The sequence below is a fragment of the Chelonia mydas genome, chromosome 9 (genome assembly GCF_015237465.2).
Source record: "Chelonia mydas isolate rCheMyd1 chromosome 9, rCheMyd1.pri.v2, whole genome shotgun sequence".
Classification (NCBI taxonomy): Eukaryota; Metazoa; Chordata; order Testudines; family Cheloniidae; genus Chelonia; species Chelonia mydas.
This window is the reverse complement of record NC_057855.1, coordinates 96701883-96728411: the sequence shown is the minus strand read 5'-3', so window position 1 is coordinate 96728411 and position 26529 is coordinate 96701883. Positions and strand designations below refer to the sequence as shown.

At 43.9% G+C, this 26529-nt stretch overlaps 1 protein-coding gene across 4 annotated transcripts in view; it reads left to right on the top strand.

The window, feature by feature from the left end:
• The first annotated feature begins 7312 nt into the window (after positions 1-7312).
• The window catches only part of LOC102937554 (P2R1A-PPP2R2A-interacting phosphatase regulator 1), a 28732-nt gene continuing 9515 nt past the window's right edge, over positions 7313-26529 (top strand). Inside the window, exons 1-3 of one of the 4 annotated variants that reach the window (XM_037909219.2) lie at positions 7313-7782; positions 17328-17406; positions 25134-25190. In XM_037909219.2, coding sequence (XP_037765147.1) covers positions 7328-7782; positions 17328-17406; positions 25134-25190 — 591 coding nt within the window. In that variant the 5' untranslated portion in view covers positions 7313-7327. The remainder of the gene's footprint in view (positions 7783-17327; positions 17407-25133; positions 25191-26529) is intronic. The other 3 variants (XM_037909220.2, XM_037909222.2, XM_037909221.2) reach the window with 3 other exon arrangements.

Here is a 26529-nt window from a genome sequence, read left to right as displayed (position 1 = left end):
GAGAGAGAGAGAGAGAGATAAGTATGTATGATTACAGACAGGAATGTATTGAAATAGGTGCACCCTATATTTCTATGATTCTATGCATGTCTATTGTATTAAATATATAGATAAAGTAACCATGACAATATATTATACCAATAAAATAAAAATCAGCAGGATCTTATTAAAAGGGAAAAGGCAAAATGCCACATTTATTGTGAATACAGAAAGAATCATAGTGAGCAGTTAGTTATAGCTATAACATTCTATTCAATTTCATATTTATTCACACATTCATTCATACACACACACACACACAACACACTCACACAGGTTCTGCAAGGTTGTTATCATAGTCACCAGGCTTAGAGCTGCTCATGCCAAGCCACTGGCCAGGTGGCCTGGACATGAGGAGGGAGCAGGGCCTTGTCAGATGTACATCTGATGCTCCTGGAAGTTGGTTTGCAGAATCAGATCCCAAAGTTGTCACTTTTGAGAGTCCTTTTTTATAGGAATTTCTTCCTATGCCAGTCTGTGGGAATTGCTTCATCATGCTGTTGCTGAATCAATCAGCAGATGGCACATTCCTGATGGCTCCATGCTGCCAGATGTTATCTTGTTCTTTGGTTCTCCCATTCTTGAGGCTGTTGGGTGGATTCCAGTCTGCCCTCCGGGGGTCCTCTGGTTATTTCCACTTGACGCCTTCTTCAGCTGATGGACACTGGATTCTTAGGCTGGCACCTCCCTGATCATTCAGTTATTATCCACACCAAGCATCCATCCACATACATCCTCTATCTCTATTTTAATCACAATTATTAACAAAGCGAGATGAGTACAACAAAAGGGCAGGGAGTCTCTGGGTGCTGTTTCTGTTGTTATAGAATATTGCTTTGAGTCGCTCTCTGTGTGAGTAGTTGTTCTTACAAAGAATTGCTTTGAGAACAGATGCTGTCTTAGAATGTACTAACACAATTAGCAGCTTGCAAGTTTCACATAGAGAGGGAGAGAAACAGTACCAAAACCCAAGAGACCTCTTAATTAGTAATACTCTGGAATTTAAACTATGGGGAATCAAACTCATTCGTGATTTTAATACAGAACTTCTTTAATATGATCCAACAAATAGCTATATACAAAAAGGAATATGTGTCATATGAATATGAATAATATGGTATGAGGATTCATAGACAGATACATAGACGGTTATGTATGACCATAGATACATGGATGAGTATATATTTATGGTAATAAGAAGATAAATAGCTGTAAGGATATTTAAGATGATAGGTACATATAGATACAGGAGTAGGTATCACAATATATAGAAAAATAAGTTTGGCATAAATACATATTTTAAAGGGGTTTGTACTGCCAAACATCACTGTAGTATCTGAGTATCCTCCATATGAAATAGATTATCAATGATGAAGTTCCTAATGGACTTAATGGAGTCTCTACTTCTTTTTCCTTATCAGATTATAGGAAGATCTATTTAGGTAGCTGCATTAGGGGTAGGTAGGTGGTTGATGTGAGTGTTGTTTTGTTTATGGTGGAAGAGGTTTATTAAACAGAAAAGTTTTGAGCATTTAATAAAAGAGTCAGGATTTGTCTAATCTCTGGAAGATAGCTTCACAGCTGTATGTCTACACTATGAAATTAGGTCAATTTTATAGAAGTCGATTTTTATAAATCAATTTTATATAGTTGATTGTGTATGGCCCCACTAAGTGCATTAAGTCAGCGGAGTGCGTCCTTACTACCATGGCTAGCATCAACTCACGGAGCGGTGCACTGTGGGAAGCTATCCCACAGTTCCTGCAGTCTCCGCTGCACATTGGAATTCCGGGTTAAGCTCCCAATGCCTGATGGGGCAAAAACATTGTCATGGGTGGTTCTGAGTACATGTCTTCAGTCTCCCCTCCCTCCTTCCCTCTGTGAAAGCAACTGCAGACAATCATTTTGCGCCTTTTTTCCTGGGTTACCCATGCAGACGCCATAGCACGGCAAGGATGGAGCCCGCTCAGCGCACCGCTGCTGTTGCGAGCATTGTAAACACCTCGCACATTATACTGCAGGATGTGCAGAACCTGGCTAAGAGAGAGCAGCACGAGGACAATTGTGAGGAGGATATGGACACATGTTCCTGAAAGCACGCGACTGGCAATTGGGACATCATGGCGGCAGTGGGGCTGGTTGACACAGTGGAACGCCGATTCTGGGCCCGGCAAACAAGCACAGGCTGGTGGGACCGCATAGTGTTGCAAGTATGGGATGATTCCCAGTGGCTGTGAAACTTTCTCATGCGTAAGGCCACTTTCCTGGAACTCTGTGAGTTGCTTTCCCCTGCCCTGAAATGCAGGAATACCAAGATGAGAGCTGCCCTGACAGTTGAGATGCAGTAGTTGAGTGGCAATAGCCCTGTGGAAGCTTGCAACGCCTGACTGCTACCATTCAGTCGGGAATCAATTTGGAGTGGGCAAACCTACTGTGGGGACTGCTGTGATTCAGGTAGCCAATGCAATCACTGACGTTCTGCTATCAAGGGTAGTGACTCTGGGAAACGTGCAGACCTTCGTGGATGGCTTTAATGCGCTGGGGTTCCCTAAGGGGTACTTCTCAATGGTGCTGCAAGCACTGGTGGATCACAAGAGATGTTTCACCAGCATCAACGTGGGATGGCCGGGAAAGGTGCATGACACTCGCATCTTTAGGAACTCTGGGCTCTTTGAGCAGCTGCAGGAAGGGACTTACTTCCCAGAGCAGAAAATTACTGTTGGGGATGTTGAAATGTCAATAGTTATCCTTGGAGACCCAGCCTACCCCTTCCTCCCATGGCTCATGAAGCCATACACAGGCAGCCTGGACAGTAGTAAGAAGCAGTTCAACAATAGGCTGAGCAAGTGCAGAATGGTGGTAGAATGTGCATTTGGACGTTTAAAAGCTCGCTGGCGCTGTTTGCTGACTAGGTTAGACCTCAGCACAACCAATATATCCATTGTTATTACTGCTTGCTGTGTGCTCCATAATATCTGTGAGAGTAAGGGGGAGACGTTTATGGTGGGGTGGGAGGTTGAGGCAAATCACCTGGCTGCCAATTTTGAACAGCCAGACACCAGGGCGATTAGAAGAGCACAGGTAGGCGCACTGTGCATCAGAGAGGCTTTGAAAACCAGTTTCATGACTGGCCAGGCTACGGTGTGACAGTTGTGTGTGTTTCTCCTTGCTCCAAACCCACCCCCTTTGTTGATTTTAATTCCCTGTAAGCCAACCACCCTCCCCTCTTCAATCACAGCTGGCAAAGGAAATAAAGTCACTATTGTTTTGAAACCATGCCTTCTTTTTTTATTAATTAAAAAAAGGGGAGATAACTGATAAGGTAGCCCAGGTGGGGTGAGGGAGGAGGAGAGGAGGGAAGGACAAGGCCACATTGCTTATTGTAGCCACACTACAAATCAAACAAATTTATTTCAATCAATCAAAACTGTTTGAATGACAGCCTTCTGTTGCTTGGGCCATCCTCTGGAGTGGAGTGGCTGGGTACCTGGAGCTTCCCCCCCGCGTTCTTGGGCATCTGGGTGAGGAGGATATGGAACTTGGGGAGGAGGGCAGGCGGTTGTACAGTGGATGCAGCGGTGGTCTGTGCTCTTGTTGGCTTTCCTGCAGCTCCAACAGACGCTTCATCATGTCCGTTTGCTCCCCCCATTTGCCTCAGCATTGCATCCTGCCTCTTCTCATCGCACTCACTTAATGCTTTCCTGGACTCTGCCACCGAATGCCTCCATGCATTCAGCTGTGCCCTATCAGTGCAGGAGGACTGCATGAGCTCGGAAAACATGTCATTGCGAGTGTGTTTTTTTCTTCTTCTAATCTGCGATAACCTCAGGGACGGAGATGATCGGGGGAGGATAGAAACATTTGCACCTGTGGAGGGATAAAAAGAGAGAGTAAAATTTAAGATGATACATTTCTGAGAACAAAAGGGAGACTCTTTCACAGTGAATCAAGCAATTCACAGCAGACAGCACATGTGCTTTAGGTACAAGGTTGTATTTTCCCTTTTATATTGAGTGCCTGCCAGTATGGTGACACATCACACATTGCTGGGCAACAGAATTCGGTTTCCAGGCAGCCATGGTAAGCCAAAAGGTATGCGGGTTTGGCTTCTAACGCCTTCATAACATGTGGGAAGGTTTTCAAACTGCAGCGCCCTCCTTTCCCATAGCAAGCAATGCTGGTTGGGTTTGCCATTTAAAAGGAGGGACTGCGGTTTTTGGGTGGATGTGCAGCACACATCTCCCCCACCCCTCTGCGTGGCTATTTGGCATGATCCCTTCACCCCTCCCCCCGCTGCGTGGCTATTCTCAGGGATGATCCCTTTTAGGCAAACACAAACAGCCCAGCATGAATGGGGTCCTTTTACTGTTCCCTTACAAATAGCCTCCTATTTCAACCAGGTGACCGTGCATGATATCACTCTCCTGAGGCTAACACAGAATGATATGCCTGAACGTTGCTCGAATGTGACTAAAACCCAGGACCATTCGATGCCATGCTTTGTGCTGCAGTGATTCCAGACTACTTGCTACTGGCTTGGCATAGTAACGTATCTTACCGTGGAGGACGAAATAAGGCAGCCCTCCCCAGAAACCTTCTGCAAAGGCTTTCAGAGTACCTCCAGGAGAGCTTCATGGAGATGTCCCTGGAGGATTCCAGCTCCATCCCCAGACACATTAACAGACTTTTCCAGTAGCTGTACTGGCTGCGAATGCATCCCAAGTCTTCAGGGCAAATCACACATTAAACACTGTTGCTTTTAAACCCTGTACCTTAATTACAAATGTGCACTCACCAGAGGTGCCTTCTCTGCCTTCAGGGTCAGGGATCCTGCCTCGGGAGGGTATTGGCTCCAGGGTGATGAAAAGATCCTGGCTGCCGGGGAGAACACATTCACCGCTTGCCTGCTGCGCATTCTCCTCCTCCTCCTCTTCCTCATCCACAAAATCCTCCTCTGTGTTGCGTGAGACTCCCCCCTTTCAGGTGTCCACGGACAGTGGTGGGGTAGTGGTAGGGTCCCCCCCTAGAATGCCATTCAGCTGATCATAGAAGCGGCATGTATGGGGCTCTGACCCGGAGTGACCATTTGTCTCCTTTGTCTTTTGGTAGGCTTGCCTGAGCTCCTTGACTTTCACGTGGCACTGCTGTGTGTCTCTGTTGTAGCCTCAGTCCTTGATGCCCTGTGTTTAATTACTTATTGCTTAATTACATATTGCATATAAAAGTATTTCCATTACAGGTGCTGAATTTCCCACTCTTTAATTTAATTCAATTAAAGAGTATTCGTGAGACAGCAGCTCCCAGGCCACTGAGTTCCTGCCTCCAGCCCAGGGCTCTCAGCTAACAATCCACAACAAAGTCCCCAAGGATCCAACCTTCTGAAGTTACAGGCAGGGAGCAGGAGCTCGCTGGAACTGCATGGGTCAAGCATAGCCCATCAATAATGGGAAGGAGGACATGTGCACACAGCAGCAGCAGCAGCAGTCCCCCGCACAGTAGACCACTTGATACTTGTGCTATGCCGCAAAAAGAAAAGGAGTACTTGTGGCACCTTAGAGACAAACAAATTTATCTGAGCATAAGCTTTCGTGAGCTACAGCTCACTTCATCAGATACATTTAGTGGAAAATACAGTGGGGAGATTTTATATACACAGAGAATATGAAACAATGGGTGTTACCATACCCACTGTAACAAGAGAGATCAGGTAAGGTGAGCTATTACCAGCAGGCGAGGGGGGTGGGGCGGGGGAAACCTTTTGTAGTGATAATCAAGGTGGGCCATTTCCAGCAGTTGACAAGAACGTGTGAGGAACAGTGGGGGGGGGGGGGGGGGAGGAATAAACATGGGGAAATAGTTTTATTTTGTGTAATGACACATCCACTCCCAGTCTTTATTCAAACCTAAGTTAATTGTATCCAGTTTGCAAATTAATTCCAATTCAGCAGTCTCTCGTTGGAGCCTGTTTTTGAAGTTTTTTTGTTGATGAATTGCCACTTTTAGGTCTGTAGTCGAGCGACCAAAGAGATTGAAGTGTTCTCCGACTGGTTTTTGAATGTTATAATTCTTGACGTCTGATTTGTGTCCATTTATTCTTTTACGTAGAGACTGTCCAGTTTGGCCAATGTACATGGCAGAAGGGCATTGCTGGCACATGATGGCATATATCCCATTGGTAGATGTGCAGGTGAACGAGCCTCTGATAGTGTGGCTGATGTGATTAGGCCTATGATGGTGTCCTCTGAATAGATATGTGGACACGGTTGGCAACGGGCTTTGTTGCAAGGATAGGTTCCTGGGTTAGTGGTTCTGCTATGTGGTGTGTGGTTGCTGGTGAGTATTTGCTTCAGGTTGGGGGGCTGTCTGTAAGCAAGGACTGGCCTGTCTCCCAAGATCTGTGAGAGTGATGGGTCATCCTTCAGGATAGGTTGTAGATCCTTGATAACGCGTTGGAGAGGTTTTAGTTGGGGGCTGAAGGTGATGGCTAGTGGCGTTCTGTTATTTTCTTTGTTGGGTCTGTCCTGTAGTAGGTGACTTCTGGGTACTCTTCTGGCTCTGTCAATCTGTTTCTTCAGTTCAGCAGTAAGAATGCTTGATAGAGATCTTGTAAGTGTTTCTCTGTGTCTGAGGGGTTGGAGCAAATGCGGTTGTATTGTAGAGCTTGGCTGTAGACAATGGATCATGGTGTGGTCTGGATGAAAGCTGGAGGCATGTAGGTAGGAATAGCAGTCAGTAGGTTTCCGGTACAGGGTGATGTTTATGTGACCATCACTTATTAGCACCGTAGTGTCCAGGAAGTGGATCTCTTGTGTGGACTGGTCCAGGCCGAGGTTGATGGTGGGATGGAAATTGTTGAAATCATGGTGGAATTCCTCAAGGGCTTCTTTTCCACGGGGCCAGATGATGATGTCATCAATATAGCGCAAGTAGAGTAGAGGCGTTAGGGGACGAGAGCTGAGGAAGCGTTGTTCTAAGTCAGCCATAGAAATGTTGGCATACTGTGGGGCCATGCGGGTACCCATAGCAGTGCCGCTGATCTGAAACCTGTGCTATTCCGTTCATGCCCTCTGGCCCCGGCCGCGAGCAGAAGACAGGATACTCGGCTGCCTGGACCATTGATGTGACCCACAATGGCGGTCCCGATGTTCTTAACCACTTTCTCCGGGCGTTGATGTACTGCGCAGGCGCAATGGCAACGCAAACGCCGAGCGCCTCACTACGGTTACACTGCGCATGTGCTGACACCTCTTGACTCTGCTGCGTCTGTCATTTTGGGTCGCTATGGCGCATGCGTACTGCTTCCCAGCGATTCCCTGGGCCCGGTCGCTTGTTTCCCCGAGGAGGCGGCAAGGCCGGCGCGGCGCGCAGGGAGCCGAGAGGAGCCGAGGAAGCGGCGGCGGCGGAGGGGAGAAGGGGCCGCCCCCTCTCGTCTCCCCAGCATGGGGCGCTGCTGGTGCCGCCCCCCTCGCCCGGCTCGCAGCGCCCCCGGGCTCTGCCTGCAGCGGCCTCTGCGGGGCCTGTAGGGGCGGCCGGGCCGGATCGGGGCGGGGGGCGGCATGAGGAGCCGCTGCGGCCGCCCCCAGTGAATGGGCCTCGCGGCGGAGCGGGAGCAGCCGGAGCCGCCGCGATGGCTCAAGAGAAAATGGAGCTGGACCTGGAGCTGCCGGCGGGGAGCGCGCCGGCCCCGAGCGACGGGGGGAGCTTGAGGAGATCGAACAGCGCCCCCCTCATCCACGGGCTGAGGTGAGCGAGACCCGGGCCCGCCCCTCCCCCCATTCCCGCATCCCCGGGCTGAGGGGCGAGCGAGACCCGGGCCCGCCCCTCTCCCTTCGTCCCCCGGGCTGAGGGGCGAGCGAGACCCGGGCTCCCCCCGTCCCTTCGTCCCCCGGGCTGAGGGGCGAGCCAGACCCGGGCTCCCCCCGTCCCTTCGTCCCCCGGGCTGAGGGGCGAGCCAGACCCGGGCTCCCCCCGTCCCTTCGTCCCCCGGGCTGAGGGGCGAGCCAGACCCGGGCTCCCCCCGTCCCTTCGTCCCCCGGGCTGAGGGGCGAGCCAGACCCGGGCTCCCCCCGTCCCTTCGTCCCCCGGGCTGAGGGGCGAGCCAGACCCGGGCTCCCCCCGTCCCTTCGTCCCCCGGGCTGAGGGGCGAGCCAGACCCGGGCCTGGCACCCCTCCACCCCCCCAACCCCAGGCCTGGACTGTGGTGAGAGTTCCTCAGCTCATCCACAGACTCCTCCTGTCATATTCCAGGGTGAAATGAAGAGGCCTATTCTCTGGACACAGATTTCTTGCCTCCTTTTTGCATGGCAGAGCAGGAGACGTAGGTTTTGGTCCATGCATGCTTTCCAGTCCCTTCCCCAGGAGCTAATGCAGTGAGGAAGTGCCCAGGCTGGTCTCCATCTTCACCTTGCCTCCCTAAAGTGGCTGTTGGGAGCAAGCTCGCTTTTGATATTTGATCATAATTGTTCAGGTTAAATGCAGGGTTTGATTTTCCTGATGAAAGTTTAAAACACTCTGTCCCCTTGGAATGTGCTTTAATGCACTTCTCACTGACACATATGTTGTCAAATACATAACCATTCACCAGGGATCAGGAGCATATGCCCACTGCATCATCACCAAATTAGTTTTTCTGTGAGAGCCAGAGGTGGAAAGAGCCAACTGGCTGACCTATCCTCAGTGGATTCCTGGACTGGATTTAATATGCAGTTTTCCACCTTAGCTGATGTAACTGGGCCCTTATGTCAAGGTATCTGCCCACTGCCATACTTCGATTTTGTTGTTTCTGAGGCAACAGCAGCTTGAGTTTCTATAAAATGTAGTGGAATACAGCCTTTCTCATACTTAAAACAGAAGCATGTTTTGTATCCAGTTGCATCTCAGTAGCTAAGCAGAGTTAATTAATATTTGGATGAGATATGCTGATGCTGCAGAAAGTGGTATTATGATATTATGATTTGGTATGTTTTTCCATATGAAACTGTAGATCTACTAGTAATGCTTCAGAGTGGTATCTGGTGCTCTGTTCTCTTTTGGATAAGATGTAAAACTGAGACCTTGTCCACTATTTTGGCCCTTTTATGTGTGGAAATATGTAGGTAGCTAGTTAGAATTTGCCTGACTAGATTTTCCCTGATGTTTCAGTTAGACACTGTATTTTTTACTTCTTATTCTAAACTATTTTGTAGTGGTGATACGTGGAGTTAAAACAGCTGTTGCGTTCACTTGTGGCAGTGGTGGCAGCGGTGGATGGAACAGTAATCACTCTGTGTTTCAGTTTAAGACTGTAAGCGCTCTTAAGATCCTTCATGATGCAAGGCACTATACAAACGTTAGAATAATAAATTATCTGAGAAGAGCTTAGTCAAATCATGAAGGAACATTACTTACTGGGCCCTTTAACCTCTAGGGGTTTCACTTCTGCATTAAAGATGAGGACAGTTGTGTGTGGTAACAGGCCTGTTAATTTTACTTTGGACAATTGTAGCTTGTGTTGGCAAATGGAACACTATAGTGAGAGATTCAGGAACTATATTGTAGACATTAGACTACTTAAAATGCAGCCTTGTACATGTATCTTTAGTATTTTTTCTAAATTCATTTTGTAGATTATAAACATGAGATTTATAAGAAGCTATTAGTAGATGGCTAGCTCCTAGAATGGTGTAAATCTTTCTACTCTTAAGGACAAAAGTTACTATAACTGGTTTAAAAAGAACAGTAAAGAATTTTGTGCTCATATTTTTTTATCCCCAGTCATCATTAATGTTAAGTGAATATCATCTTATAAGTGTTTGACTCTTACTAGTTTCTAAAATGTTTCCTCTTACTAGTTTCTAAAATGTTTCCCATGAAAGGGAAATTCTGAGTTTTGACCAGCACTGCTGCTTGTGCAGAAAGAGTTTGCAGATCAGGGCCTTTGTGTCTAGTCTTCTGTTTAGCATTTAAATGTTAAAGAAACAAAGTCAGTAAAAGAGAAGTAGTTGGAATTGTCCAACCGTGGCCACTCTTCGAGCTCTCCATGGCCCCTTAACTGTTTTTCTCTGGGTTTTGGTTCCATTCCTAAATCTAGGATGTATTCTTTAACACCGCTGTCTGTCTACCTATAAATTAGATGCCATAGATAATTCTTCCCTACTAATCTCAACTGAGGAAAAAGCTCATCTCTAAATTTTGGGTCATAGCCCCTTTCAACTTCTCCCTGACCCACTTCCTATATCAGATGATAAATAATTAGCACATGCAAGAGAAACCGGTGAGAGGATTTTCTTCATGATTTCCTCAAGAACTGCGATTGCCAAATATGGGCAAATAAAGATGGGGTATAATTTTGGTGAAAAGGCCTGCACTGGATTCCTAATGAAGAATGGAAAGTTTCTGAAATAGCTTCTGTGAACAAGTTGATACTAGCTTTTTCCTGCAGAATGTAAAGCCTTATTTAGTAGCTTTATTTTATATTAATTTCCAACATAATGTCATTGAAAGTTATTGGAAGACAAATGGGTGTATAAATTGTAATGCTGTAAAATTCTTGTTTTGTATGTTGTTTACTACAGTTGGAATAGTTGTCATCATCAAACATTTAGATTATTAAATTTATCAATATGGAACGACCCCTGTTTGAATCTTAAATCTTTACAATTTTTTAAAGGACAACTGATCGTATGACTGAACAAACTAAAAATATTCTAAAGTTGTTTTTGTCTAACAGATACAACAAGCATTTTGAACTATGAGAGTTTCAGCTTCTGAAAATTTCTCTACTGAACTACAGCTCAGTTCCCACCTTGGAGAACAAGCTAATGCCACTGTCCAGCTTGTATTTTTAAAGACGAAAAGCTTCTTATAAGGTGGTAGTTGTGTCCATCCATTTGAGATCAGAAATTAGTTAAGATAGCAAAAGATAAAGTAGGTGGCTTTTTGCACTTTGATACAAATCTCGCAATCAGGTTGACACATTCAGAAGTCAGTGGGGCTGTGTGTGGGCATGTGGACCAGATTGTAGGACTGGGCTTTAAACTATAGTATTAATTACTGTAAAAATGTGTTCAGTTCATACAGTCTGATTATTCATAAAGTGCAACGTTTTGGCTATCAGGAATGTAGGGAATGGCAGAAAAACTTGCTACTAGAGTATATTTAAAAAGAGAGCATTTTGCATTAAATAATCCAGTCCACTAATCTTAAATTAATCTGCCCTTTCTTCAAGTGATGGTCCCTGTTGTATTCCACTGTGGGTTATGCATGTGTTCCATGCACCCGGAACTGGAGAATTTAAAAGTAATGTCCGTTGGTCTGTGCATGTGCCCTGGCTCACCTCATGACTCTGACCGAGGTGATAAAAGGTGAGGCAGACTGACCGCCTCTCCAGTTCCTTCTTACTGCTGCATGGTCCAGGTTGGAACTTCTCTGTGTCCTTAGCTTCGTCTTCATCCCTTAAGATAAGATTTAGATTTGTAAATAGTTTTTAGCATCTTGTACAGTTTATAGTTTTAGTGTTTTCATAGTTTTTTGTGCTAGATTAATTGTTGGGGGAACACTCCCTCCCCTCACATCCCCCTGCCCCGTGCTGGTACTAGACTATGCCCAGGACTCTGGCTTCAAACTCTGCACTTCCTGCCCATGATCCTTCTCAGTCAGTGATGACCACCAGCACTGTGTACTGCCCCGGGGAAGCACACATCGTAGTGAGGTGCAGTATCTGCCACTCATTCCCCAGCCATATTTGACAAGGGTAGGAACTCTCCATTCAAAAACACTTCATGGAAAAGGGCCTGAGGTCTCAATCGGACCCAGGCTGGGACTTCCCACCCACCAACATTTGCATTGGCCTAACTCAGCAAGGAGTGAGTCTCCAACACTGGTGCCAGATAATCTACCTCTACAGAACCACTGGCGAGATCTTCTCAGGAACCCAGGAAGGACTCTCATATGCATGAGATTAAGTCTTCCTCGAAATCCATTTAGAAGAAGTTGGATTCAGCTCTGAGCAAGCCTGGCACCTCATCCCAAGAGGACTTAGCATGTCCTAAGTCCCAGAGGCTTGAAAAGAAAGCCCATAAATATGGGCTCCATCAGTACCAAAATGGGATCTGTAGGTACCATCATTCTTGGCACCTCCCAAACCTCAGGCTCCATTGGCACCGACATAGACCGCTCACTGCCTACCCCTGGCACCATCTTTGATAGCACCCTCTCCAGCTACAATGATCTGGGCAAAGACAACTCCTCTCACACTGGAGAGACCTGGGTCCCATGCTGCTCCGCAGAACATCTTCGCTTCCCCCTGATCTGGAATCCCCTCCATTGGGTCCGTTTCGTTCCAGAGATGTCATAACACCACCTGGGGAGTCGATCACTCGGAGAAGTTTATCACCCGCTCCTTCCCCGAGGTACAGCTTTCCTTCAGTAGCACCAACAGTATCACCTATGGAACAGAACTCAGCTTTCTCCTCATCAGGAGACTGATCCGCCCAAGGAGCCTTCGTTTCCTTACCCTATATATCTTCCATTTCCCAAAAGACTTACACCAACTTGGGACCAAACTCTACGTTTAGCTTGGCGCTGCTGGCACCTCATGTCGTGGGGGCCACCATTTCTCCCTTTCGAGACTTCCTGCTGGCCACATTGTGGGTCCTGGAACTAACACCCACCCTGCAGAGTCGATAAGGAGTCTCTTCTTGCTTCCCCTTGAAGGAGGCGGTCAGATCACCCCAGGATCCTTCAGAGGAGAAAAAACAATATGCACTGGATCTGGCAGTTCCACTGGAACCAGCAAGATTACTATTTTTGTGTCCAGACAAAGCAGTAACCCCTATGTCTTCTTTCCCTCCCCCCAGAAGAATTCAGGCAGTTCCAGGATCATCTTTGTAGAGTTGAGGGTGAACTACGGATTCCTCTTGAGGATATTCAGGAATCCAAACACAAGCTCCTTGACATCCTCCACCCATCTGGATCCGACAAAATAGCACTCCCTGTTAATGAAGCTGTAATGGAGTCAGCAAGATCTGGCACACCCTAGCCATTGTGCTCCCACCCCCCAAAGGGCAGAAAAACTCTTATGTGCCAGCCAAAGGGGCTAATTTCTTGTTTTCTCACCCCTCTGCCAATTCTTTGGTGGTTCAAGCAGCTTCTGAAAGGGCTAGACAGCAACACCCCTGTGGACAAGGAGGGTTACCACTGTGGACAAGGAGGGTAAGCACCTAGACCTACTAGGCAGAACGGTCTTCTCATCATCTGGCCTCCAGTTCAGGATAGACAACTACCAGGCACTAATGGCCAGGTATGACTTTCTGAACTACCCAAGTTTGCAGAATTAACTGACAGACTTCCACAACAGGACAGAGCTTGTTTCCAGGCTTTGATAGACTAAAGCAAACTAGTAACAAAGACTTCTCTCCAATCTGCAGTCGATGCCACTAATACATCCTCCAGAGCCATTGTTATGTACAGAAGGTCATGGCTCCCTGTGTCAGGGTTCTCTCATGAGGTCCAGAATACCATGGAGGACCTTCCCTTCAATGAATTACAGTTATTCAATCAGATGAGTCATCTTGAAGGATGCTAGAGCTACCCTCCGCTCTCTAGGGTTATATACACCTGTCCCTGTGAAGAAATTCCATCGACAGTCATCTAGACCTGGACCCATGGGTTCAACAAGTTTTTTATCAGAGGACCTATGAACCACCACACAAAACGCAAAGTGTTCAAAGGACCTTCTTCCCCACATCTTTTGCAACTGGCTCAGCATCCCAATCACAACCCCACTGGCAAGGCACTATTTTTGATAGGATCTCAAGAGTTGTGAGGCATTAAGCCCAACATTGCCCCATCTTTACACACCATTTGGCGGTCGTCTAGCACTCTTTCTCAACACCTGGAGTACAATGACAACAGACCAGTGGGTACTGAACTTCATCCACTCTGGCTATATGATCAAGTTTGCATCCCTGCCTCCTCCACCTTTCAAGGAACACTCTCAGGAAACTATTCTCAAGCAAGAGATTGGACTCCCTATTAGAGCAAGGAGTGATAGAACGTGTCCCTCCTCAATAGCAAGAGAGCAGCTTTTACTCTTTCCTTATACCCAAAAAGAAGGATGGATGAAGACCGATTCTCAACCTCTGCTACCCCATTCACTTCATTCAAGTTCACTCAGGTTTTGTATGGTCATGTAGGGCTCTATAATACCAGTCCTAGAAAAGGACATGTGGTTTACAGCTTTCGATATCAAGGATGTCTACTTTCATGTAGATATTCATGCCACTCACAGATGCTTTCTCATATTCATGATGGGCTTCGACCATTTTCAGTACAGAGTGCTCTCTTTCAGCATAGAGACACCCCTCCTCCTCCCCCTCATCCCCCGAGTCTTCACCAAAGTATTCACAGTAGTGACCGATCACGCCAGATGCTTTGGTCTCATTGTCTTTCATTGGCAACAAAATCACCCTATCAGCAGCCTCCCTTCCCAGAAAATGAAATATGCTCGCAGACACTCTCAGCAGACATTCTGCAGTCAACCATGAGTGGGAACTCCACAACTTGGTACTGCACAAAGTCTTTGATCTATGGGGAATCCCATCCAGGGATCTGTTCACCTTCGTAACAAACAGAAAATGTGTCACATACTGCTCCAGACGAGCCCTAGGTCACAACTCTCCAGGCAATATTCTACTTTTTCCTTGGTCAGATCACCTGAACTATGCATTCCCTCTGCTACTGCTCCTACCATCAGGACAGGACATGGGTTATCCTGATCTCCCCCTATTGCTCAGACAGTTTTATTTTTCAGATCTCCTGCGCGTGTCATTCTGAGCACTGATGATCTCCCAACATTTCCCAAGCTACTGACCCAGAGGAATGGCAAGATCAAGCACCCCAATCCATGTTCACTTTACCTCAGGCCTTGGTTTTTGGATGATCCTCCTTAGAATGGTCATGTCCCACAGCCATATGAGACATACTTTCTAATAGTAGGAAGGAGTCCACTAGGCAGTTTTAAGAGAGCTTCTCCCCTCGATGTAGCTACTGCCCCTTGGGGAGGTAGATTATGTCAGTGGGAGAAGCTCTCTTGTCGATGTGCTAGCTACATGGGGGGTTAGGTCGGTATAACTATATCATTGTGGTGTGGATTTTTCACATCCCTGAACGATGCAGTTATACCGATATAGGTCTGTAGTGTAGACCTGGACTTAGTGGAGATGTTTTTCTTCTTGGGCACATCAAAGGAACATTCTTCCAGAAAATGCAGATACTCCTCTCATTTTAGTCTGTATGCTTTCTCTAAAGGCATCAGGCCTATCCCTTAGCTCCTTCTGAGTCCTCCTGACAGTGATTAATGTATACCATCTTCCTTCTCAGGGTTACTCTGTCTTCACTCACCCTCTGACCACCAGATTTTGAAAAGGCCTAATCAGAACCTTTTCACCTGTTCACAAGCCTGTTCCTCAATGGGATTTGAATCTTGTTCTCTCAGGACTCACAAGGCCACCCTTTTGAGCCCCTATCTTCCTGCTCCATGTCCCTTCTCTCCATCAAGGTTGCATTCCTTTTAGCCATCACCTCAGCCAGAAGGGTTGATGAGCTTGGAGTGATGATGGTGGAATCTGTTGACACCGTGTTCCATAAAGATAAGGTTTTGTTATGTTTACACCCCACATTCAGCCCAGAATTGTTTCTGAATTTCATTGAACCGATCAATCCACATACCTGTGTTCTTCCCTAAACTGCATGCTTCCTTAGAGGAACAGAGACTCCATGCTCTTGATGTCTAGTGGGCCTTTTGCCTTTTACCTACACAAAACAAGCCTAATCAGGAAGTCCCAGAGACTATTCATCACTATAGCAGAAAGAATCGGGACAAGCAATCTCCACTCAGAGGATATCCAAATGGATCTCTGTCTACATTCTACTCTATTAACTATCAAACCTTCCCTGCTCCCCACTGAATAAGAACTCATTCAATGAGAGCACAAGCAGCAACTACTGCATTGCTTCAGGAGGTATCCCTTTTTATAAAGCAGCCAGGTGGGGGCTCCATTCACACTTTTGTGAGACATACTGTGCCTTAGTCCAGGACTCCTCTGCTGATGACTCCTTTGCTCAACCTTACTGTCTACATCAGTGTTTCTCAAACTGGGGGTCCTGACCCAAAAAGGGGTCTCCAGACTATTGTGGAGGTGTCACAAGATGGTATGGTGTTGTCACCCTTACTTCTGCACTAGTGCTGGCAGAGGTGCTGCCTTCAGAGCTGGCTGGCCAGAGAGTGGTGACTGCTGGCCGGGTGCCCTGCTCCAAAGGTCACCCTACTTAACGCTTTTTGAAAGGCTTCGGTGCCTTTAACTGCAATATTTTCAAAGTGGGGGCCCAGCAAAAAAAGTTTGAGAACCCGTGGTCTACATCCTCGCTTCTTATTTACTGCTTGTTAATCACTCACTGTGGAAAACAATAGGGACCATCACTTGAAGAAGAGGTTTCTTGCGTGTAACTGGATGTTCTTTGAGATATGTGGTCCCTATCTGTATTCCACTACTTGCCCTCCTCCTCTGCTTTGGATTGCCTCTGATTCACAATAGAGAGGGAATTGGAAAGGGCCCTCTCTTTATCCCTTGGTCAGAGGCATGAGGTGATCCAGGGTGTGATCGTGGATCAGTGGACACTACTTTCAGATTGTCCGGCTCCAAGCACATGGTGCGCACGCATAACCCACACTGAAATACAGATGGGGACCACACATATCGAAGAATCTCCAGTACAGGTAAGTAACCTCCTCTTCATCTTTACCGAGATACCACTTCAAAAAATAATTAGGACTTTCTAAATGGATATACTGAGTGCTTAATTTAACATTTTGAGTGCTGTATCAGCACCTTGGTGAAGAGGGGTTGTAACTTATAATGTGCTCCCAGTGACAAAACTTCTGACCTGCAGTGTGATTTGTCTTTGATACCACTGGTATTGAGGCTTGCGTCAGTCCATCTATTGATTATGCGTAGTCTCAAATTCTAGTGAATGAATTGTGTTTGGTGCTGCATATAGAGAGCCACACTCTAAACTCATACATTTCCACAGAAGACACATATCCATACAAAATTTGCAGCCACTCTAGTGAGGACTCAGCATGATTAATGTCATTAACTGTGGTAGTTGGAACTTGTTTTGGGGAGAGAGACTTTGGGTTAAGAGAGGATGAAAGCACACACTTACATAGCTTATATTGAGGTGTGTTTTTTTAGGAGGTGAAGGAGAGGGAAATGGCTCTTAAATTTGACAAGTGTTTCTTTTCACAGTGATAATTCACAGGTGTTCCAGGCCAACATTTTGCGAACCCGCAGAAACAGTACAACAGTGATGAATCGTCATAGTCTGGTAAGAAAATGCTTAGCGCAAACATGTTGCCCGCTTGTTCTTTGGGTCTAAACAGGATTAAAGATAGGAGTGTAAATTGAAAATTAACACTACATATTTTGCAGCTGTAGTGAAATTCTTTTTAAAGATCAGCTAGCTTTACAAAACACATTTGTGTCATTCTGAAGACAACGTAGTTCATAACTTATTTAAGCAGATGTTCTAAGATTGGATAAGAAGACCAATTTGGAAAGAGAATTGGTATATTCAGAAGTATCAGTCAGTTATTCTTAGGTCTCAATAATCTCTGCTTTGAATGTTTGTTTTTAAATAAATCCACTGACTTTACATTTATATTGCATCGTAGATTATAAACCAGAAAGGACTGTTATGATAATTTATCTGAAATATTTTTGTCCTTGACCTCCAGTAAAACATAGGCCATAGGACTTCACTGAATTAATGCCTGTTTGAACTAGAGTATATATCTTAGAAAACCATCCAGTCTTAATTAACAAATTTCCACTATCACAATTTTGTAAACTTAAATGACTTTGTTAGTAAATGTCTGCCTCAAAATTTAGTACAATACTTATTTATGAACCCAAAGAAGATGCAACTTCTATTTTAAAATAGTGTTTCTTTTAAGTAAATCATTATAGTCTGAGTTATGGTCAAAAGGTGGTTTGGACTGATCCAGTAGTATTTTGGAGTCAGTGCTGGCATATTAAAGGCTTTCTTGACCATATTGAAAGAACCACAGATACATAAATTGATGCATTTCTCGGGGGCATGGGAAGGAAAAACAGTTCTCATCTTTTTTAACCAAGAGGAATTTTTGCCTAGATTTAAAAAATTTAACCGAAAACTGTTACATTTCTCCTGAAATGTGTTCTAACTTTAAGAAACTGGCGTAAATGTAGTTATATGTTGATTGCATACGGTTCACAACTAATGTACTGGACGGATGGAGTGTCTTGTGTTAATGTCAGTTTCTCTTTTTCTTACATACAGTATACAAGATGCTCACACATATGCTAACTTGATGATTGTTTGTTGCTATTTGGGTTACTTTAAGTGGAGATAACTTTTAATTCCTGTCCACCCCTTCCATACAGCCTCTCCGCCCACAAAAAAACTAAAATTCCATTTCAAAACTAGGCCAAACAACTGGTTTGGAGAGGATTTGTTTTTGTAGTAGTCTTGAGATCCTTTATTTAAAGGCCTCAACAGATGAGCATAACATAAAAGCAATGTGCCTGCCGCTTAAGAAACAAAACATGATGTAGTGCCAGTAACACTGTAATTATGGTTGAGGAAACATTTAGTCAGAAGCCTTTTCTATTCAGGCATTTGTTTGAAGTTAAATTTTAGGCTGAAATTTCTATCCTTGCTTTCAGACCAAAAATAAATTGCTTTCCTTTCCAGCAGTTCACTTGGTTTTACTTCGGTATTGAAGAGATTCACTTAACCAGTGGTTAGCAAGAGTCAGCACTTACAAAGAGGGCAGTAGCCCTTTAAGAAAAACAGTTTTGAAACACTAAGGTTCTTTTTCGGTTGACCTGGATACAAAGCCAAAGAGGCGCAAGTGGGGTGATCTAGTTCCTTAGTCTGTCCTGAAGATTAACTGAACTAAAGATATTTCATGTACTTCATAGAAGTTAACCTTTTTGATTTTGTTACTTTTTTTTTTTTAATAAGATCTACAGTGGTTTAGAAAAGGGTATTGTTGCCCTCAGAAGTGACCCAAAACATGAAGATGAAGCAGGCAATATAAACAAGGTTGGGGAGTGAAGAAAAGTGACTGTTAGCAATGGACCGTCACACCAACAGCAGTAGTAAAAATATTCCAGAGAATGAGGTATCTGCTTACTTAGTAAAAGACAGATATTTCCCAGGAAAGGGAGAGATGATAATTGAGAGTATATGCAAGAAGCAAGAAAGAACTGTGAAAGGCAAGGAAACACGTAATTGTTTTTTGGATTGAGAGCCCATTTCCCTGGCTGGGAGCAGAGTAGCCTTGCAGGAAAAGGGCATAATGTACTCCTTATTAAGGCCAATAGCCCTACATCATGGCCAGAGAAGAGGTCTAAAGCAGGTCACCAATTCAGCTGAAGAATCCTCTCTCCAGTCATGCACATCTGGTATTGCTGGGGATCTCACATCCTTCCTTACACCTTCAGAGTGCCATACACTAGGAGTGTCTCACCCCCATTTATTATGCTCTACCAGTCTGGCCATGCACAGTAGGAATTGGGTGGAATCTAGCTCAGAAATCACGGGAGTTGGTTAAGATGTATGCAGTCCTTGTAGTGTATGGTGGAGCACACTTGAGTGTACAGTATGACGCTATATGCTGTCTTTCCAAGCCCCATTCAGATCAGCTAACTGGGCCTTTTTGATGTTAGAACAATTCACTAGCTGTCAGTAATGCACAGCTGATTCTGCTCATCAGAAAAAAAAATTCATACTATCAGCATTTAATTTGTTTCAGTGGAGATACATCTTTAATATTACCCTTTATTTTAAAGGTATTAGTTTAAAAGGAATCTAAAATCTATAAATCCCATTCGATAAAGTTTCCTCTTTCCTTCACCCCTCCCCTCAACCTGCCTTTTGTCATAAACTGATAATCTTAAAGTGTTAATCTTACTTAAAAGGTTGAGGTGGGAACCCTAAAGCAACTCCTTGTTCACTTTAGGACTTTTCTGTTCAGGAAATTAGCTAGGGTTTAAATTTAGAGCAGAACAGCTATTCTACACCATTTTCCTATGTGGACACTCTTATTTTGCATTAAGGGCACGTCTACGCTACCGCTTGAGTCAATGTAATTTACATTGCTCGAGGTGTGAAAAAGACACACACACCCCCCACCCCCGAGTAATGCAAGTTATATGCTCTCCTGCCAAAATAGCTTCCACCTCTTGCAGAAGTGGAGTAATTATGCTGACGGGAGAGTGCTCTCCCGTCGGCATAGAGCATCTTCACCAGAGGCGCTACTGCCCTAAGAAACCAGTGCAGAATAACTATTCCCAGCTTTCTTCTTGTGTATATATCGTCTTAGGCCTGGTCTACACTACAGAGTTAGTTCAACATAAGGCAGCTTGACCTAACTATGTCAGTATCTACACTACAGCCTTGCACCCACCGATATAAGTGCCCTACTACACCAACATATTAACTCCATCTCGATGAGAAGCATAGTGCTTATGTCGGTGTAATTAGGGTGACACAGTGTTTGTGTAGACACTGCGTGCTGTTAGCTGTCATGTTCAATTTCACAGCAGGAGCCTACCAGCTTTTCATGTTGATTTCACAGCTTCAGCTGTGAGCCCCTCTCTCTGAGCCTGAGGCAGCCGTGAAATTGTCAAGAAAGGCTGGTTGTCTCCCTGCTGTGAACCCTACATGGGGCTCACAGCTCAGACTGTCACCTTGAGACAGCCAAGCTCCCAGCAGGGAGCTCAGTGGGGAGCTGCAAGCCCGAGCTCTCAGACCTCAATGATGCCCCTCTTTAGTCAGTGCAAGCACTTCTGGTGCTACTGACAGATGGAGGGTAGTGTACCACTGTACTACTGACAGAAGGAGCGTAGTGTTGACCTGAAAAACCACAGTAATTACTGTGGTGGCTGTATGTGGAGTTAAGTCGACTTAAGTTTGTAGTGTAGACATGCCCTTAGAAACAGTGTGGCTGTGAAGGTCCACAGCTCTGATTAAGTGGGTCAGCCTGTTTTGATATGAAGTAGGCTGAATTGGGGTATGGTTTAGGGCTACCAATTTGGCTTTTAAGTAAAATTAACATTTTAAAGCTCCCAAGAGAAGCATCATTGCTGGCAAAGTAAGAGATGGGAGAAGCAAAGGAGGGAGTGGGGGGCAATTGCAGTTTTAAATTGCCCCTACCAGAGGATTCCAGATGACAATAGGTGGCCAGAAACTGCTGATTAAACTCCCCTTTTCTAGGACAAAAATCAGATCAGTAGCTAATCAATGTTGCTACTGAAATGTCGTTGGATCTCAGGTCTATAAAGATGGGACTCAACTAATCCAGAATACTTTAAAGGAAAAAAAGCAAGTTATTAAGAGTAGTGTTCATCCTTTTTTCTAGCACTCTTATTGTTCTGTTATGAAGTAATCTTTTTCAGCGGACATTGCATAAAACCCTAAAACTTGTGTTTTTAAAAAGATTTGAAAAAGAAGCGTAACATGAAGGAGCTATATTCTATTAATAAACCAGCCAGGGTGTGCATTAAAGCACTACTAATGTACTTTTCTAAGGCAGAACCAGTAATGTAGAAACTTGCATCATATGGTGGCTTATTACAGTGGTTGAGAATAGTAGGTGATGTAGGTATAGTCTTAGGTTGCATGGGGAAATGTTTTTTTAAAAATACTAAACAGGGTTAACTTTAATGGGGTGTTTAATGATTTTTTTAAAAGTACTTTCTTCCTTTCATAAAATTAACCTTTGGAATTCAGAAAAGTTCATCCAAGTTTTCATGCAAATTAAATTTTAGTAGTGAGGGAAAAGTGGGTCTGAGAATGTGACTGTATTTTAATTTTAATCATGTAGTCAATGTGTTTTTAATACTATATTAACACTTTTGGCATATTAAGAAGATTTAAGTTCCTTCTGATTGAGGTGCAGTCAGTAACACTGTCTGCCTAGTTTGTGTTAGTGTGCTGTTAAAGAAACAGTTCGGAGTATGTCTAGAATTATAATCAGGGCTTCTCATGCTTTGATTGTGCTTCCATACAAAATTCCAGTCCCATCTCTGTGGGTGTGGAGATACCACAGCTAGGAGGCTAACTGCAACACCCTCTGACCTCTCCTGATCTCTTTGCCTGCACCCACCTCCAGCTCTCAGACCTCAAGCCATCGTCTCTCTGAGGGTGGAACACACTCTTAGACCAGGCATATTGGGCTGCAGTTCCCAGATACTAACCAGGACTACATCGGCAGCCCTGAGTTATGTTCAGTGGGCTCGTCCAGATTATTAGGACCAGAGTTTTGTTCATAGTTTTTAACTGTAAATAATAAATTGCAAGTTCATTAATTCAGTCTGGAGTGGTCATTAGGAGACAGTGAAATAGAGCACTGAGCCGATATGCTCGTGGCATCCTATGTTGCTCAGCAGGTGGGCTTCTGTATTCTGTACCAGTTGAAACTTTTTCAGGGCAAGTAGCTACATTTCTACATAGGAGTTTCAAGCTGTGAGGTCACAAAAATGTATTCCACTTATCCAGGTCCAAATTTGATAAATGAGCTGTTGTCTTGCGGTTCTCTGCAGATGGAAGAAAATCTTTCACAGTTGTAGCTATTTGAAAATTCAGTGGTATTGAAGTCCAAAAGGAGCTCTTATTTATTATTAAACTCTTTCAATCATTTTTTCTTATAACAAACCAAATAAATTCTAAGTTCCAGTGTATAAAACAACTAAACCAGCACTATACATCCGAAAAGAGAAGACCAAGACGTTTACATAATGCTTGAATTCAGCTTTAACATTTGATACTATTGCTGTCTGAACATCAAAAGGTCACAGGGTGGATAGGACACCCTGACATGAATCCATTAATTCCTCTCAAACCCAGCCCAAAGGATTATAATGGGAAACTGGTTCCTCCACCTCTGGAGCCCTCACCTTGGTGTTCCTCATAACTCTCTGGTCTGTTCTCTGGCCTAAAATGTGATGATTGAGAGTGAGTGGTTCAGAGCACTGAGTTGACAGTTGAAACTGGAGACTTTTCTCTGTGAACTCTGTGACCAGCTAACTTGAAAATGAAAATTAGATGCTGGGCAGTAATTTGTGAAGTCAGTTGCACTGAGCAGTGGTTTTAAGTTCTAGGTTAGTAGCAGGATTTTGCATCTTTCACCAGCCAGGAGCTTCAGAGTTGAAAGTGGTAACCCAGATTACCATTAATGCTTTTGTGGAAATGTTTGTTGGCATTTATTACGCTACCTTCCTTTAATTCTTTGTTGATTGAGTCCTGCTTCCAGGACTAGTTGTGAGCAGGCTGTTTTGTTGGTCTTGTGTTCAGCTTATTGTCTTGAGAGACCATCTCTTAAATATGCTCATTCCCCAAGCAAGTAGTGCATGCTGCTTGGATTGAGTGTATGGAGTCCAAGTTTATAAAGCAAACAGTAAAAGTTCTATTCTCTGTGTGACTTTTCTAAAAACAGGAGGATCTCCGAAGAAGAGCTGTGTCTGGCTCAAAAGCTTGTCTCTCTGACCAACAGAAGTTTATCTAATAAAAGATATTATGACCTCACTCACCTTGTCTTTCTAGGAGGATCAATTTGCATTCTCCATGGCACTAATTGAAGTAGGATACAGCTAGCTGGTGATTGAATGCTGATCCACATCCTGTAGCTTTGGACTTGTAGAAAACTTAAGGAATGTTTTGTGTGAAACTGAGGAAGCCCACTATCTGCAGGGTGGAGTTTAATTACTAGAAAGTGCATGTAATTTATACTATGTGATTCCCTTTACTTTTCACCTGGCAGTTTCTATGCAGTCTGAAAGAATGAAGCCCTCACCCCTGTAACTCTCATCCTCATTACAAAGCCACAATACAACGTGGCAAGGTTGATCTTTGTTCAAAAGAAATAGGTCATTAGCAGAACTGTGTGATTCATGCCTAAGCCTTCTGGTCCCTGATGGTCATGAGCACCATAAATTACTCAAATGTGTAATGGTAAGGGAAAGAGAATGACTCAATAATTGATTCAACATAAATTTGCTTGTAACTAATTGTAGTGTGTAGTGGTGGATTAAGAAATTCCAATAAAAAGATTTAATAAGTAAGACCTGTCCCACAACTTGAGAATGTCTATGCTGAGAATCATCATGAAAGTTTTGCTTTCTTTGATGAACTACAGTAAGTTGTTGGCTCAATACCTAGGAGTTAATACGTTTATCATTTTTATCAAACTAGCAGTCAACTCAAGTATAAAACTAAAGAATCTAGAGTCCCTAGAGTGTGGTTTATGTCTCTGCCAGATTGACTTTGTACTTGATCCTTCAGATTTTTCCTTGTTAATAGAAAATGTTTATGGGTTTTGTTTTTTATTTGTCCTATGCAGCAGCAAGGGAGAAAATGGTAACAGAGTGCTCAAAGGCACTCCTACTCAGAGAAGCCGTTTCACTCTCCTATTTTAACTTTGTCATTTTAAGCTGTTGAGGGCAGAAGAGCTGGAGAAATATTTTCACTCTCCTTACACTTCAGTGGCCGAATCTCTCTTGCTCTTCCATGTCAAAAATATTCATCTGCAGGCAGAGACCAGCCCTGGAAAACTCCTGCTCAATAGATTTTTATTTTTAGCATTATGAGCAACGTACAACAGCTTTAAGATGGAAGTGCTTATGCTACTTTACCTATTGTGCTGCTGCAACCACGATGGGTGGCCAGTATTGCCAATACAGTTTGTGGAAGGTGAGGGTTTTTAGTAGTGTGAGACTGAAGTGGGATGGAGGTTGGCACGCAATAATTAGGAGTAATTTCTAAGCTGAGCAATTTCATAATGAAATAGTCTAGTGCTCTCACTTATAAAACTAATATACACTTATAATTGTATGCAAAATGTATTGCATTTAACATATGCAAAGTGTGTTAGATGCTATTTTGGTGATATTGAAGTGGCTGTTATCTTTTTGAGAATGAAATAACATATTAGAAAAAAAAATAGTGTCTAACCTTCCTGATTTTGCAGTTTTTAAAAATGTTTCAGCTGTATGGTGTTTGTTTTGCAGTTGGTGCCATCATCTCCTGTTCGTATTCCTAGCAGCCGCCTTCATCAAATCAAACAGGTAAGAGATTATTCTAGCTGTGTTTTGTAAATAATAAGACATAGAAAGATTGCTTTATTGGCTTTACATAAGCTGGTGTATCCTACTAATGATCACTGATGACTTCACTTGGAAGTAATAGCTGATTTGTAAAGAGTGTTCAGCAAAAATGTGTCAATTCAAGGTGCAGTTTGAATCAGTTTCCAGAGATACAAAAGTTTACAGAAAATATAGAATGTGTCCTAATATATTATACTGAAACCAGGATTTTGTTCTGTTTATAAAAGTGGTTAGCCATCAGACATCTTTCTCCCCACAAAGAAAGCTGGTCGTCCCTATCTCTTGCAGCCCCATTTCCAATCTAGAACTTAGTCAGCTGCATTTTTCTGGGCTCAGATATACTGTCTGCCTTCCTCCCAACTGAATTGTGCATAACCATAAATGATATTCATTGGAGTCTGTGGTGTTCTAATCTCAGTCTCCATGATCGGGCAAACCTAAAAGTTTTGTGTAGTGCAGCATGGCACACTGTATTTAATCAGTCAGAGAAACTGACAGGAGATATACCAATGTTCAGCACAGAAGCAGTTGGGTGCAGCGCCCATCAGGGTAAGAAAGTTGCTGCTGATTGCTGCATGTTAAGCTTGGAGACTCTCAAAGCTGACAAGCTAATGTGAAGTTGAGGGATATCAGGATAATGGTATACAGTCCCACAACTTCACACTTTCTGAACCACCTAATCTTCCTTCTTGTGAAACATTGATGGTGCTGAGTTGTCCACTTTTTGTTAAAAAAACAAAAAAACAAAAAACCCCAGTTACCATACCTTCCCCAAATGTATTAATGCAGTAAGTGCATTAAAATGGTGAAGTAAGAATGCACTTCTGTTTTGAATACAAGCCTGTTTCTCAAAGTACAGTTAGATTTAATACAAAAACAGTTATCTTGGTTTTCTTTTGGAAGAAGAGGAAGAATCATAAAATGTAAATTTCCAGAAGGAAACCTCTAATAGTACAAACTCTGTTATAGGGATTTAAGCTGTTAAAATAAATGTTTAGTTAAAGCTGTGCCATATGAAAGGCTCCCTTTTAAAGTCTCATTTTGGAAAACACGTGATTTCCAAATGCTTGTAAATCTTGTGACTTTTATTTTTCTCACTTTGTAAAAGTAATTTAACTCTCCAGGCATTATATTTCCAGGGTACGTGTTGCAAGTGGTTGAAGGTACTTGGTCTCCAGCTTCCTGCCTCCTCAAACACTTGAGGCACATAGTAATCCTGAAGAAATGTACTGCCTGTTTCATTTTTATTGTGTAATTTATTCATTTACTAGCATTAACAAGGACAAGGAGTCATCAGAGA